Source organism: Malaclemys terrapin, chromosome 6, assembly GCF_027887155.1.
Source record: "Malaclemys terrapin pileata isolate rMalTer1 chromosome 6, rMalTer1.hap1, whole genome shotgun sequence".
NCBI classification, from domain to species: domain Eukaryota; kingdom Metazoa; phylum Chordata; order Testudines; family Emydidae; genus Malaclemys; species Malaclemys terrapin.
In genome coordinates, this window is record NC_071510.1 from 39,818,846 (window position 1) to 39,835,795 (window position 16,950).

Genomic DNA, 16,950 nt, shown 5'->3' on the forward strand with positions numbered 1-16,950 from the left:
GTCACGAGGGCATTCTCTGGCAACAAAGGGGGACAGGAACAGATCTATATGTATTTTAGCAAATGACATTGAACCTCTTTAACCACAAGTTTCTATGTATTCTTCCTCACATCTGGAATGAATATTATCCATGGATAACACATTTCAAGGGTGCAAACACGCCCCAGGTCTTTTTCACCTAAGATGACAAAGGAACAAGCCCTTTGACTTTGTGGGGAGATTCTGACCCCTTAGCAGGAGTGAAAGTAACTTAAAAGTCTTACCAGTAGGGGGGCCTGGCTCCAGGCCCCCAGAAGGGGCGGGGCCTCGGATAGAAGGGGCAGGGCTGGGGGGGGGAGGCATCAGTCTCTCCCAGCCAGCCCTTCAGCACTGCCGGGCCCACACAGCCCAGACTCCGACAGCGATTTAAAGAGCCCGGGGCTCTGGCTGGGAGCCCCGGGCCCTTTTAAATTGCCAGGCCCTGGGACACCTGCCCCTTTTGCCCCCCCCCCCCCTCGGCGGCCCTGGGGGAGGCAAAAGGGCAGTGACATTAAAGCACTGCCGTGGCAACACTTTATGGGCCTGTACACAGCCAACGTTAACAGCAGCCACTTCTTACCTGTATGCCGTACTGGCCCGTACCAGCCCACTTTCATCTCTGCCCCTGAGACTCTGGTCAGCACAGTTGCTGGAAACATGTGGTAAGGATTTACCTTGAGCCAAGTCTAGCTTGTTAAATTTTAGCTACTAGGAAGCATTTTATCTTGATTTTTCCTGTAACCATTTCTGACTTTGATACCTTTATATTTGTAAAAAGCAACAAGAGAGTCCTGTGGCACCTTTAAGACTAACAGATGTATTGGAGCATAAGCTTTCATGGGTGAATACCCACTTCGTCAGACGCATGTGGGTATTCACCCACAAAAGCTTATACTCCAATACATCTGTTAGTCTTAAAGGTGCCACAGGACTTTGTTGCTTTTTACAGATCCAGACTAACACAGCTACCCCTCTGATACTTTATATTTGTACTCACTTAAAACAACCTATTTCTGTAATTAAATAAACTTGTTTTAATTTTAATCTAAACTAATCTGGTGTTGTGTTTAAACTGAACTGTTTGGTAACACCAATTAAAGTAGCAAACTGTTGAAAATTGACCCTTTACAAGACAACAGACCTTTAATATCCAGACTGTCCAGGAGAGGGGCTGGAAAGTGCAACACACATTTTTTGGGAAAATTTGGGACTGGGAATGTGTCGGCCCTGCAAGTAGTAACCAAGTCTGCTGGAAGCCAGAGTGTGATTGGAGTGTTGCTGATAGGCTGCTGGGATCAGAGTGGCTGGACCAGGGCTGCAGCTACACACAGACACTCAGTGAGTGACCTACACAATGTTAGGCTGTTTGTGAGTGGCCCTGGTTGGGAGCTACAACAACAAAGCATTGTGAAGCACTCAAGGTTGCAGGGCAGGTGGTGAGACAACCTCTCACTGGTCTGGATTGCAGCCTGGAATGAGAGAGACACCCTCCATCTCCACGCTTCAGTGACTTGCAGTATAGTTCTGCAGTGATCCTCTTTTTTTTTTTTTAAATTCACATGTATAGTATTATCTTCTCCCCTGTAAAATAGTATCCCTCTTACATTTATGTCTGTGAATATTGATATACTTAATACATAAAACCAATATTTGATCTTGCAAGATGCTGGGCAACCTGGATATCACTGAAGTCAGTGAAAGTGAAGGGCACCAGCCAATCACATGAGGCATTTATAACCTTGTAGGATTGATCAGGGCCTTAGAATGCACATGGGGCAAAATCCTGGTCTCATTGAAGTCAACTATAAAACTTCCATTAGCTTCAAAAGGACCAAGATTTGGCCCTTAGAAAATAAACTGAATATACATTCCTCCAGGTGTATGTTTTCTTATGGAGCTGTAAAGCCTCATGAATAATTAATGCATATGTAAATAATAAAGCTACAAAAGTCACTCATAATATGACTAATGAACATGACAGATTTAAAATTATATAACGAATTACTATATTCTATAATATTACTGGAGAAACTCATTTTTATAGCACAAATTTTATTTTTAATATTTCTGTAGGATCAGATGTGTCTATATTGGGCACTTAAATCAAGGTCAAATGGATCCCCAACAAACTTCTAGAAAAACCAGGGAAGACCATAATTGACATCACTAGAATTTCTAAAGTGAAAAAAGCCCAAACCAATCCAGACTCCACTTTAAGAATTTCTTTGTACATCCAAATAAAGCACAGAAGGCACAAAAGCCCCATTTTTATTAAACTCTTTTGTAGGTCACTGTTAACTTTAGTTCCAGATAAAGGTATTTAATTAACCTTCAAACAATTCAAGAAAAGAATCTAACCTTGGCAGTGGAGGAAAATGAAAGCTCCTCAGGCATTTTGAATAGCTTATCTTATTTAGGAAAAGGCAACCAACAGATAGAAATCATACACATAATGCTAATTAAAATAAATGTATCTGGCACCAGGCATATGATCCACATAATGTTACACTGCTGCAAACTTTCAGAACTGTGATTCAGTTGTACACTGGAAAATGGCGCAAGCAGAATTTTGTAATCAGTTGCTTACTGAATAGACTGAAGCATATATCTCCTCATCCTCAGTGTTTGGACATGACGTCCTGGCCATGGCAGGTTATGCTGCTATATGTGGGACGTGGGTTCAGTATGCAAAGTAATTTACTATGTAAAGTGAAACTGCTGAATAGGTGAATAGAATGAATTTGGGTGGATGGATGATGTGGAACTGATGACTGAACAGAAGGAATGTATTTTGATGACTGAGTGAAGTGAACCTGACAAATGAACCTTTTTTTTTTTTAAATCATCAATTTTGCAAGAAGACAGAGCTAAATAAATCACTTTGCTAGCATGTTTTCATGAGACCAGGATAAATGAAGCACAGTTTTCCCATTGATAACTGAGCTAGTGTGTGTGGCTGAGGGGCAGGGTCTGAGTGGCCATTGTTACATCTTTGGAAAGGGTACAGTATGCGTTCCCTCACCACACCAGTCGAACTCAGGCCCCACCCTCACTTCTCCTAGCCCCCAGAGACCAATAGCGCTGTTGGCACTTGCTTTAAGTGGTTCCTGTACTGTGTACTCTGCCATTGTGACTAGCTTCTCCTTGCTTCTTCTCAAATCCCTGACCTGAACAGGCTAGTCACAATTGAGCCCTAAACATTTAGGAAAAAAGCTGCACACAGTTTACAATGTGTAAGGAGAAGGATTGACAGGACTGAAGTTGGACATGACTACAGACTGACAGAATTAGTGCTGTGTCACAAAAATGACGCTCATGGTAGTGAGAAGAAAGGCAACTGGGCTGTAGGGGGTTGGTGTCTGGAATGCCCCACTCTGGGTCCAAACTTGCTATTTCAGGCAAAACTCCCATCTTCAATGTTCAGGAACTGTTTCTCTTTGAGCAATACCTATGGCGCAGTTGTTGCAGAGACACTGAGGGCAAACAGAGAAGCAGCGTTTCCTGCCTATATTGATAATGAATGAATATGGTCATGGCGATCAGAGCTGAGATCTTGGATGGGAAACGCATAACAAGACAAAAGTGACCGACAGCTACAATGGGCGAAACACTGAATCAAATAATGAGTTTGTACTAGCCAGGCTTTGTTATGTAATGGATTTAGAACGTGCTCCATCATTGGAGCATATTTTTGTGCTCTATTAATTTTTCATGCATTCATTCCTCAGTAAATTGATTTCCTCATGCAACACATTAAAAAGCCTCAGGGCGCCAATAATTTATGGTTTATTGAAATTTACACAGGCTTTCTGCACTCGACTCACTTCGCTAATGTGTTAATTGTAACCTGAAATACCTTTGCATTTAGTAAAGCACATTTTTCTTGTATCTGACTTTGATACAAAGAGAGATGGATGCCTTGCTGTGGTTATATTCTTTCTTAAAAACTTAAAATATGTCCCGTGGTCCAAACTCTGCTCTCAGATGCCTGGGTATAACTTCAGTTAAAGTCAATGGCAGCCATGCACTCCTATCAAAGGACAAAATTAGGACCTGTGTATTTCAAAGTGAACATTTTCCTTTTTAAAAAGAGGCAGTAATAAATGGATAAAAAAATACTTTCAACCATATTAGACTACAAATGTGTACTCCATTTTAGATGCCACAGCAACAACAGATGGCAGCATTGTGGGGGTTGTTTTTGTTCCCCCCCCCCCCTCAAAAGAAGATAATTTTGAAGGCCTCCATTTTTGGGTTCAGAGCCTTGGACATCTTGGGCCTGATCTTCAGAGGTACTAAGCATCCACAGCACCAATTGATTTGTCAGGATTGGGTCCACTCCATACTACCCAACCTCCCCAATACATACCTTAGGATTCAAAGACATTTGTTGAGATTTAAAGGAGGGCTCCAGATGCTTTTGTGTTCAGTTCAAAAAAGCTTCTGCTTGTGCACAACACTGACAATGTCACTTAATAAACAGGGAGCTTTGGACAATATTGTCCATAGACATATACACTATCCCTGCAATGACTGGATGTGGAGAAAGCTACTAGAGGGGAGGCTGTTCTAGATTTGATTTTGACAAATAGGGAAGAACTGGTTGAGAATTTGAAAATGGAAGGCAACTGGGGTGAAAGTGATCATGAAATGGTAGAATTCACTATTCTAAGGAATGGTAGAAGGGAGAACAGCACAATAGAGACAATGGATTTCAAGGAGGCAGACTTTAGCAAACTCATGGAGTGGTAGGTAAAATCCCATGGGAAGCAAGTCTAAGGGGAAAAACAATTGCAGACAGTTGGCAGTTTTTCAAAGAGACATTATTAAGGGCACAAGAGCAAACTATCTCACTGCATAGGAAAGATAGGAAGTATGGCAAAAGCCCGGCCTGGCTAAACCAGGAGATCTTCAATGATCTAAAATTCAAAAAAGAATCCTATAAAAAGTGGAAACTTGGTCAAACTACAAAGGATGAATATAAACAAATAACACAAGTATGTAGGGACAAAATTAGAAAAGCCAAGGCACAAAACAAGATCACACTAGCTACGGACATAAAAGGAAACAAGAAAACATTCTACAAATACATTGGAAACAAGAGGAAGACCAAGGACAGAGTAGGCCTTGGTTACTCAATGAGGGGGGAAAAGACAATAACAGAAAATGTGGAAATGGCAGAGGTGCTTAATGACTTCTTTGTTTCGGCTTTCACGTCAATCGGAGGTCTAAAATAGCGAATGCCAGTGAAAATGAGGTAGGATCAGAGTCTAAAATAGGGAAAAAAACAAGTAAAAAATTACTTAGACAAGTCAGTTGTCTTTAAATCACCAGGGCCTGATGAAATGCATCCTAGAATACTCAAGGAGCTGACTGAGGAGATATCTGAGGCATTAGCAATCATCTTTGAAAAGTCATGGAAGATAGGAGACATTCCAGAAGACTGGAAAAGGGAAAAATATAGTGCCCATCTATAAAAGGGAAATAAGGACAACCCGGGGAATTACAGACCAGTCAGCTTAACTTCTGTACCCGGAAAGATAATGGAGCAAATAATTAAGCAATCAATTTGCAAACACCTAGAAGATAATAACGTGATAAATAACAGTAAGCATGGATTCGTCAAGAACAAATTGTGTCAAACCAGCCCGATAGTTTTCTTTGACAGGGTAACAAGCTTTGTGGATAGAGGGGAAGTGGTAGATGTTGTATATCTTGACTTTAGTAAGGCTTTTGATACTGTCTCGCATGACCTTCTCATAAACTAGGGAAGTACAACCTAGATGGACTACTATAAGGTGGGTGCACAACTGGTTGGAAAATCATTCCCAGAGAGTAGTTATCAGTGGTTCACAGTCATGCTGGAAGGACATCATGGATGGGGTCCCGCAGGGATCAGTTCTGGGTCTGGTTCTGTTCAATATCTTCATCAATGATTTAGATAATGGCATAGAGAGTACACTTATAAAGTTTGCAGACAATACCAAGCTGGGAGGGGTTGCAAGTGCTTTGGAAGATAGGATTAAAATTCAAAATGATCTGGACAAACTGGAGAAATGATCTGAAGTAAATAGGATGAAATTCAATAAGGAGAAATGCAAAATACTCCACTTAGGAAGGAACAATCAGTTGTACACATACAAATTGGGAAATGATTGCCTAGGAAGGAGTACTGCGGAAAGGGATCTGGGGGTCATAGTGGACCATAAGCTAAATATATGAGCCAACAGTGTAACGCTGTTGCAAAAAAACCAAACATCATTCTGGGATGTATTAGCAGGAATACTGTAAGCAAGACACGAGAAGTAATTCTTCCGCTCTACTCCGTGCTGATTAAGCTCAACTGGACTATTGTGTTCAGTTCTGGGTGCCGCATTTCAGGAAGGATGTGGACAAATTGGAGAAAGTCCAGAGAAGAGAAACAAAAATGATTAAAGGTCTAGAAAACATCACCTATGAGGAAAGATTGAAAAAATTGGGTTTGTTTAGTCTGGAGAAGAGAAAACTGAGAGGGGACATAAGAGTTTTCAAGTACATAAAAGGTTACAAGAAGGAGGAAGAAAAATTGTTCTTAACCTCTGAGGATAGGACAAGAAGCAATGGGCTTAAATTGCAGCAAGGGTGGTTTAGGTTGGATATTAGGAAAAACTTCCCGTCATGGTAGTTAAACACTGGAATAAATTGCCTAGGGATATGGTGGAATCTCCATCATAGGAGATTTTTTAAGAGCAGGTTGGACAAACACTTGTCAGGAATGGTCTAGATAATACTTAGCCCTGCCTTGAGTGCAGGGGACTGGATTAGATGACCTCTCAAGGTCTGTTCCAGTTCTATGATTCTATGTGCACATAATATCTGACTCCATACATCATTTAAGGTATAATGCTACACAGTGTATATTCAAATTTTAACCAAGATTTGAGTATACAATACAAGCGTTAAAAATAAATGATTAGTTAGAAAAACAAACAAGCCAGGGGTTTTATTACAAAGCTCATGTGCTAAAGGATTTACCCTTATTTTCAAAATATACAACAAAGCACAGTATTTATAAAATCAAGTAAATTCCACATTTATATGACACTGTTGTATTGCTGGAAGAAATTATTATATTACTCAGAGTGGGTTCTGTGCGAAGATAAAGATAATGGAGACTGTTACTTGGACTATGCAGAGTGTTTGGCAAATAGAAACTCTCAGCATCACCGGCCCTATCAGACGAGGAAAGAAGAAACAAGGATATTTTAAGGAGGGATTAAAACTATTTTGTTGCGCTCGTTCTCTATATTTAGTTATATAAGAATGTTTTGATTATCTCTTATTTTGTTGCTTTGTTTATGGTTAATCATAAATATATGTTTATACTTAACATTTAGCAAGAAATTTACCTTCATTCTATTATTTGCTTTACTAATTAACTGCATCTTCCATGAGAAAAAAGCACACTGATATTTTAAATATGTATAAATTAGCTATTAAAAATTAATGGATTTCATACAAATGCCTCTTTTAAATTAAAGGCTCCAGAAAAATAAAGTCTTTATGATTTATAAAGTTCAAAAATTAATTAACTGAAAACATTCTTTAGCCATCTGACACCAACCCACCATTCTTACACTACTTGAATATTTGGAAACCACTGAGATTGCCTTGAACTTATTCTGCACGAAGCACGCTTAGTCATGTATTATTAATAAATTCTACGTTTGATTAATTTAGTATCTGGACTAAAAAGGTTTAACAGGAAAATAAAATAACCAGCAGTGTTTTACAGTAAAGTCTGACAAAAGTATTTTAACGTGAACACCAATTAAAGTGATCATATGTCCCAATTTTTCATTTAAGGTCCTACAGTCTCAGAATCTTCTTTTATGACACCTGAAATGTCTTGTTTTTTCCCCATTACAATCAAAATATTTGGCTTTTTTATAGTCACAACATATTTGTTCATAAAATATTGTTATACAATGTGGAATTTGTTCTATTTACCAGGAACAATTCAGTGGAACGAGGGTTCAGAGTAATGACTAGTGTTTGGAGTGAAAAGAAAAATTGAATGATGTAGACACTGTCAAAGTTGTTCTTTTGCTCAGAGAGAATGTTAAATGACACTTGTTCAACATTTCATGATAATTAATTCATAATGATAAGCTAGTGGAAAAAATTCTCCACTCTGAGTCAGAAGCTGGCAGTAACAACATCAACTCTTTTTTTTAAGTGTCCTTTTCTGTGTCTCTTTCACAACCTGAAAAAATGTCATCACAATTTTCCTGATTTTCAGTTTTGAAAATATGGTCACCTTAACATTATTTGTCATTAGTGTGCTTTCAAGGTTGTCTTCCCCCCCACACACTGCCCCCATATGTTCAGAACAGCACCTGCAAGAGAGCATTTTTTGCATTTCTACCCCGATTTAAGAGTTTAAAAAGCAACAGCTGCTAATGCAGAGTGAAACTAACCAGGACTGTGGTCAGCAATGGACTTCCTGGAAAAGTGACTGCAGGAGTATGGCACTACACTTCCTTAGCAATCCCCAATATTGATAGTTTGTCACAGGCATTCACATGCAACATGTAATATATATTAGACATAACAGACCCAATTCTGATCTCACACTAGCATGGACACGAACCGAGTAACTCCACACCAGTTTAAAATTAGATGAGAATCAGGTCCAGTAGCTATGAATAAATTTCTGCTGGCTGATGCCCATACACAAAGGCCAGAAAACAAATGGCCAAAAGAAAATGTAAAATGGAAGTTCTGTCCTGATTTTGGCTTCCCCACAAAACCCATGAAATACTCTGGAGGCTTTTCAGAATAGAAGCCTTGTAGGGGGTTTCCAGGTGGGTGTGGTCTATACATTTGTCTGTGTAAACCCCTTTACCTTTCTATGGCATGTAAGCAGCACCCCAAACCTGCAGATTGGATTACTCCTATTCTGGACTGAAATCTCCTTTGCAGGGCTTGGCAATTGTGCTTGGAGATACAGATGGCAAAAACAGTCAAGACGACATTTGCAGGATTATGTGCACCTGTTTCTATGATGAAATAGTGCAGTTCCAGAATTTGTCCATTAATACAACACCCAATAAACAAGAGCTCTTATCTACAACAAACTAATTTCTACCAAAACCCCCCAAGTTTACCCAACCATCTAAATTATTTGTTATACACAATATTGTTCAGAGCTAGATACTCTGCCCTCCCTGTAGGTGGTAAGTCCATTTTATTTTACTATTTTCCTCATTTATAGGATAAAAGACATGACTGATCTTATTTTATTGAAGCCCTTAATATTCTTTAAGAAGCTTAGCACTTCAAAGCAAGAAGAATAAGGCAATGGAGTTATTGAAATGAAGCAAGTTAAAGCATTACACATTATAATATCTAACAGATAAGGTTTTAGAAGCTTGCCTTACAACAAAACCATTGATAAGGATTAACCAGCCTGCTAACAAGATAACCTTCAAATGACATTTAAACATGTTTTCCTTTAATGATTGACTCATGTCAATTTCTTTTAAGATGATGTTCAACAGATGCTTAAATCCATCTGAAAGTAGTCATCTTTGATTTGTCTAGTTTTCCTAGGAAATGCATGATTAGAATGACCAGCTTTGGTGCGTTGTTCATGAAAACCATTTAATCATGATCCTAAACACAGAAAATGGAAGTGTACTCCGATCTACCAGCTGTGAATTAAGCTGAAAACATATCACTGCTACTTCAGTCCTGAGTCTTATTTTAATCCCAGCTTTACCATTGTTTCAAACTATATATGATGATCTAATGAGGTCTTCAGAAGTAAAAGGCTTGTGCCACAGACTGCGTCGCTGACCCTTCCTTCCTCCAGCATACAAAGTCACAAGACACCTGCTGGTCTGGGACATCCATTTGATTCTTTTGAAGTAGTTAGATGCAGAATAAGGCTGTCTACACTATAGCCTATGTCAGCATAATTTATGTCGCTCCAGGGGGTGAATAAACCACCCCCCAAGCGACATAAGTACACCAACTTGTGTGCCCAGCGCTGTTGGTGGGAGAGAAACTTCTGCCGCTTGCGAAGGTGGTTATTTTATGCTGGCATAGAGTGTCTTCACCATAAACATGGCCTCAGACCCTTATCAGTTGGGTGACATAACCTTGTCTCCATAACTCTTTTATAGTTGAACAAAAGCTTGACGACCTTCAGGGCACAGTTTCTTCCTATTTGTCCAGGCTTTTGCTTGAGGGGCAGAGTGCTGTGTACACAGTCTTCTCTAAGGGGCAGGATTTTATTTACATTGCTAGTCACACTGATCAATAATACATTTAGTGTTTTAATCAGAGACAAAGTGATGAAATGTGTTACCTTCACCTTGAATGGTCACTTACAACACGTTAACTCTTTATGCTAAAACAATCTATTCCACCTTGTATTTAGCTGTGACACTGAGTACCTTTCGCAGACCTAAAGAAGAGCTCTGTGTAAGCTCGAAAGCTTGTCTTTCACCAACAGAAGTTGGTCCAATAAAATATATTACCTCACCCACTCTGTCTCTCAATAAATCTAAAAATACATACCTCTGTGAGAGTCATAATGAGAAAGTTTATCACTTTAATTAAATCCAAACTAAGTTATTCCCACCACTGGATTTCCCAGCACATTCTGTCTTTTGTGCATCTTTCTTTTAGACTGTAATCTTTATTTTGGGGTTTACTTTATTTAAGTGTCCACTAGCATTTGTGCTAAGCAAATAATTAAAAATAAGCATATTATAGTTTTCTAAGCAAAATAAAATGTTTCATCTAGGCTGGATTTTTTGGGAGGGAATGAAGGGAAGAGGAGATCCATGTAACTGCTCTTTATATCTCCATTTCCCCTGATTTCCAACCTTAGCAAGTGCTCCATTGGTGGTGAATATTAATGTCAACAACAAACCAGCAACAAGGCTGATTTATACAAAGGGTAGAGTAGAGTGTAATGGATTGCTTGATGGACACAAAATTGTCAGTTAAACCAGTTCTATATATAAGTGAGCACTGGCTGCTTGCAACTGGTACTGAAGTGGGGAGCAATGACTGTTACATGGGTTGGATTATTAAAGGTGTTCGACATTCAGTTTTGCATGGCTTGAAAACTACTCAGGAGATAGAACATGTTGTGTGATAGTGCATGTAAAGTGCAAGGACAGTATGGGGATCTGAAACACAAACCACTGTAAGAGGTCTACTGGATCCCGTGGGACAAGAAAGCCAGAAACCATAAGACATCAGGAAAAACAGAATCCTAGGATAATCCTTTTCTAAGTGATAAATGATTGTCACCTTTTGGGATTTTTCATTCTAATCAGACATTTTCCTTTTTTCTCCACTGTAATTCATGCCAAAGTTTCACACAAAAACCTCTTGCCTTCATCCTATTAATCTTTTGCCTGCTCCATTTTTGAGGAAATTTCTATTTTCCATTTTAAAAACACAAAACCCCTAGAAAAATAGACCCAACACAATATCATCACGTGAAATTGAATGTATTTGGGTGGCAGGGGGAGAGACAGCAAGTATTGATTTTATTACAAAATGCTGTCTTCATGCTGGGATTTCCAAGTAGACCTGAAAGAGATATCTTTCCAAATCCCCATTACAATCCAATTGGATTTGGGTGCCTTTGAGGCTTGAAAATCCTAAACATAGTGATCAGAGTTATTTAAAAGCAGAACTGCACAGACACACATGTAGATAATCCAAACTGTGGCCTTATAAAGGAGTTTCTCACTTCAAATAATGAAATTTACTATACAGCAAAACACAGACTACTCACTGGGAACCACAGCAAAAGAGGAAAGCTGTAACTTCAACATACTTCTGCAGCCACAGCTGCGTTATTAAGAGTGAAAAAGGAACCACTGTTTATTTTAAGTCCAGCTGTGCAAAACCAGTTGTTTTTGACTTCACAAATATTTGTATGCAGAAATGATAGTTTTCAGTCTTGGAAAATTAAGCTGCAACACTATGAAAAGTTCATGGTGTGAAGTAAAAAAAAAAGTCTGCTTTTCCACAAGATTGTAAAAAAATTATTATTGCTAGGGTATGTTGAGAAATGTTTTGGCATACCTCTTGAATAATACAACAATGAATAATCACTTAGTGAACATTTGAATTCTTTAAGATTTTGATTAAGCAGGGTACTTAAGTGTGTGCTTAAGTTTAAATACTTGGAATATTTCAGTGGGACTATTGTGATCTTAAATAAATAAAACTAGAAGAAATCATAAATTAAGAAATGAAAGCAACACAGTCTGACAACTTACTAAATAGACATCCAAAACTGAAGCATTATCATTTTCCATTTCCAGTGTGCTCTGTTCTGAAGTCAAGTAGATGGCACTGTCTTCTAGGGTGAACGTTGAACTCGAAGGTAACCCTTTACTGGAAATACAGGGGGGGGTATAATGAATACAAAAGCAAATTACATAGGGGAAAAAAAAAAGCCCTACAAACTTCAACACTTACGTTTTTGTACTATTTTACAACTTGTTTTCCCCCCCTCCCCACTTCTTCAGAGCTATACTTTTTAAGCCGACAAGTGCAAATATGGCCGATTCCTCGTTAGCGAAAAGTGCTCACGTACGACTAATGTGCCTTATCCACACATTTCTATTGGTTGGGTTGCATTAAATAAAATGCTATCAGGAAGAAATGATGCTCTTTCTGAACGCTGTAGGCCAAATCCTGCTCAAAGTTACATCAGGATAAATCTGGAGTAACTTCACTGTCGTCAGAAGAGGTATTCCAGTTTTCACCGGATATAACTGGGAGAAGAATTTCCTGCTGTGCCCTTAATTTTTAAATTAAACCCAATGACGAGCGTAATAGCACCCCCACATAACACAAAAGGCTAAACCGTCCAAATAATACTCATTATATCCCCTACTTCAATTTAGTACAAAAGAAAAGGAAAAATTGACATTTTAGCCTCCCACCAATGTGATCAGGTTATACTGTGATCAATTTATAGTCATGTTTTTCCTGTTTCACTCATCCTGAATTACAAACAGTCATTACTTTGACAATGTAGCCTATTATTTATTATGCTGAAGTACCATTGTTTTCTTCATTTGGCCTAAATTAACTGTTATGTGTGAGGGAACACCCACAACAAGATTGTACCTGCACACAATTCAGAGTAACGAAGTTCAGTAATCGAGGACTGACCATATTGTATTCTGATGTGCAAATATGGGATTAATTTTCAAAAGCATGTCCCCATGCAAAACAAACAAAAAAAACAACAACAAAAAAGACACATGAAAATGTGCTAGTGTGTGCCATTAATGCAGTTGTGCATATGTAAGGCTAATTCTTTATCCACTGGGTGTAATTAGCTGATTTTAATGAATAATCGTAGGGAGGAAGTGTGAAACTGCAGGTGGATTTTTGCACTTTCTTGCAGGAAGAGCTTGGGCCTTCATTTTTAAAAATTGTCCCTTAAGGCTAGGATTTTTAAAAGGAGTCTAAGAGTGACATGCCCACCCCTTGCTGAAAGTCAATGGCACTGTGGTACCAAAATCCCAGCCTAGATTTTTAGTCCCAGATTTTCAAAGATGGTCATCCTTGCTTCATCCACAAGCATCCCAGGCAACCAGCTACAGTGCTGCCACTCCAGGACCTAGGAAAGAAGGATTCATTTATTCCTCCCCTGAAGAACTTCCCAGGTTACAGTTTGACTACTTGGGTTGTGTGCTGGGGACAGGTTTTGCTCCTATGTGTATGCCTAAGAAAATGCACATCACATACTACAAGAGTATTAGTCATTGCACTAGTCAGTATTATTAAGTCTCCTTTTCAGAATCAGTAAAATTAACACTCAAAATATAAAACAAATACAAACAGAATATAAAACAGAACGGATAAAAATGCCCAATACACCTGATGCCATACTAGTATTAGATGCATTCTATTACATTAAGATAGTATTGTTATTTTGTTATCTAGTGTATTGGGTGTCTTTTCAATAATAAGGCCTTATTCCCTTTCCTTCTGGGCTTATCCAATTCCCACTAACTTCAGGGGAAGTTGGATAAGACCCTCTATTTATATGCCATCTAGTAACATTTCAGTCATACTACTTTCACTTAACTAAAGACAACAAACAATAAATGAAGCCAATCTGCCAGGGTAGCACTGGGAGTGCTTCTTGAATGTTGACTATGTTTTATCATGCCACACAAATAAAGCACTGGCTTGAAAGATGTTGTCCCTGGCAAAAAAATGAGAATTAAACAGAAACAAGAGTTGCTTTAGCTTTCAAAATTCAATAAACTCATAGGGCCTAATTCAAACCTCAGTATGTACAAAGGCACACACACACACGGCCATGAAAGGATGGGAATCACACAGAGGGTGTGGGGTAGCTGTTATTTATGTAAGGATGGGGGCAGGTGTGACTGCAGAGACCAAAGGTCACCCTCCACTTTGGAAGATAGTGCTCCAGGCAGCTGGGTGTAGAGCAGACTGGCAGGCTGCAGTTTACAGCAGGTTCTCAGTGCTGTTTTGTAATGTTTAAATAGAAATAATTTAAATGATTAAAACACAAGCTCTTCATGCCCTAATAAGACTGCCGCCAATACACAGTGGCTTTTCTATCCTGCCCCAAAAAGCTGCAGAGCTCACATTCTGCAAGTCCTCTATGTTGGGAGCTGGAGAGACAGGGTGTAAGAGTTGGGTCGGGACATTTTAGCTGTTTTTCCCGATAAATCAGCCAAAAGTGGTTCTCTGACTACTTGGAACAAAAATCTACTTCTACTCCAGTTAGTTTATTGTTTCATTCAAAGCTCCAGAAAGAACCTGGTACTATACTTTCTTTTCTAGAACACACTGCTCTCCTTTCCTTACCAATACATTATTTTCTGCTACAGCCGATGTTGCTATAGCCTCCTGTGGCTAGATAGAGCTAACACCAGTGACATGATGCTAAGTGCTGTGAAATTTAACCAGTCATTTTAGTTACTGTACAGATAGAATCCATTTTAGTAGTTAGCAGCAGTAATGGTTTCATCTTTTAAAAAATGTAGATGCACTGTCTTCACCTTACAAGGTGCCCATCACCTACACATAGCAAGGAAGGACAATGGTTTCCATGTTATAGTCCCACCATGCAACAGGAGATGGGTATAAGGCAGCAGTTGAGGGAAAAAGAAAAACAGAAGGTGGGAGAAGACAAAGAGAAGCTACTCTTAATGGTCACAATCTAGTCACCCAGCCATGAACTTTCTATGAATAGGGCCCTACCAAATTCACAGCCATGAAAAACACACCATGGACCATGACATTTGCTCTTTTGTGTGCTTTTACCCTATACTATACAGATTTCATGGGGGAAACCAGCATTTCTCAAACTGGGGGTCCTGACCCAAAAGGGATTTGCAGGGGGTTCCAAGGTTATTTTAGGGGGTTGCGATATTGCCACCCTTACTTCTGCACTGCCTTCAGAGCTGGGCGGACCGAGAGCGGAAACTCTTGGCTGGGCGCCCAGCTCTGAAGGAGGTGCCCTACCAGTAAGGGTGGCAACATCATACTATTCCACCCTTACTTCTGTGCTGCTGCTGGTGGCAGCTCTGCCTTCAGAGCTGGGCAGCCGGCCTGCAGCCACCGCTCTTCAGCTGCCCAGCACCGCTGTCAGCAGCAGCAGCGCAGAAATAAGGGTAGCAGTACTGCAACCTCCTCCCCCTTCAATAACCTTGCAACCCCCCTGCAACTCCGTTCGGGGTCAGGACCCCTACAGTTACACCATGAAATTCCAGATTTAAATAGACTGAAATCATGAAATTTATGATTTCAAAAATCCAATGTCTGTGAAATTGATCAAAGTGAACCGTGAATTTGGTAGGGCCCTAACTATGAGGCAACAGTAGAGAGAGTAGGGGAGAGAAAGAAAGACATGGGAAAGATATAGGTAAGAGGGAAGAGTAAAAAACCCAATGATAAGATAAATCATTGGTTTGGGAATTAAGACCCCAAGGCCGTGGTCCCCAATCTTTTTTGTCTGGCGGGTGCCAGACGATGAGCCACAGAGGACCGTGGCGGTGGACAAGCATCCGCCGAAATGCCGCCGACAAGCAGCAACGTCAATATGCGTCGCCGCCGAAATGCCGCCGACAAGCAGCGTCATCCAGAGGCGTTGCCGCTGAAATGCCACCGAAAATCGGCGGCATTTCGGCAGCGACGCCTCTGGATGCTGCTGCTTGTCGGCGGCATTTCGGCTGATGCTCGTCCGCCAGCCAGTACGCGGGCGCACTTAGATGCCCAGGCGGGCACCATGACACCCATGGGCACCACGTTGTGGACCCCTGTCCCAAGGGAAAGAAGGCATCATAGGAGAAAAAGGAAGAGGAATGAGACAATAGGAAGTGCGTGAGCCAGCACATTTCTTCCTGTAATTGAACTCCCTACATGTATCTATGTGGACAGCAAGCTGCCTCTTGCTTCTGTGACTATCATTTCAAATGGTCACAGGCCATCCCTTTAGCAGCCATTCATAAAAAGGTGATAGTCTCCAGCACAGAGCTGTTTATTAGATGGGGCCTTCCTCCGGTGGTCATAAGATTTCAGTTGATCAGGTCCCAGGCTGCAGGGGAACCTCACTGTTGTGTGGAGGGATAGCAACAAGGAAATCACCACCCTTTCTTTCTTTTTCTTTCTTTCTATAGAAGATGGGGTAGAAAGTAAAAGCTCAACTACAAATCCTTGAAAAAGGCATGCTCAGAGCTACCTGGTGAACCAGACAATGCAAAACCCAAGATAAAGGCTGTCTCAAATACTGTGAAAAAGCTGCAGTGTGTCAATGGGCTGGCCATGTTACAAGAACTAGAGAAACTGGATTATGTGTGTGATAAAGTGGAGTACAATGGACTTCAATGGTAGGGACAATAGTAACCAACACCAAAAAAG

At 40.0% G+C, this 16,950-nt stretch overlaps 1 protein-coding gene across 3 annotated transcripts in view; it reads right to left on the minus strand.

Moving 5' to 3' along the window:
* Window positions 1-16,950, minus strand: part of PIP5K1B (phosphatidylinositol-4-phosphate 5-kinase type 1 beta) — a 170,238-nt gene that overhangs the window by 1,130 nt on the left and 152,158 nt on the right. For 2 of the 3 annotated variants that reach the window (XM_054032394.1, XM_054032395.1), the window contains one exon: window positions 12,312-12,429. The exons of the other annotated variant lie outside the window; for it this stretch is intronic. In XM_054032394.1, coding sequence (XP_053888369.1) covers window positions 12,312-12,429 — 118 coding nt within the window. The remainder of the gene's footprint in view (window positions 1-12,311; window positions 12,430-16,950) is intronic. 3 annotated transcript variants of the gene reach the window in all.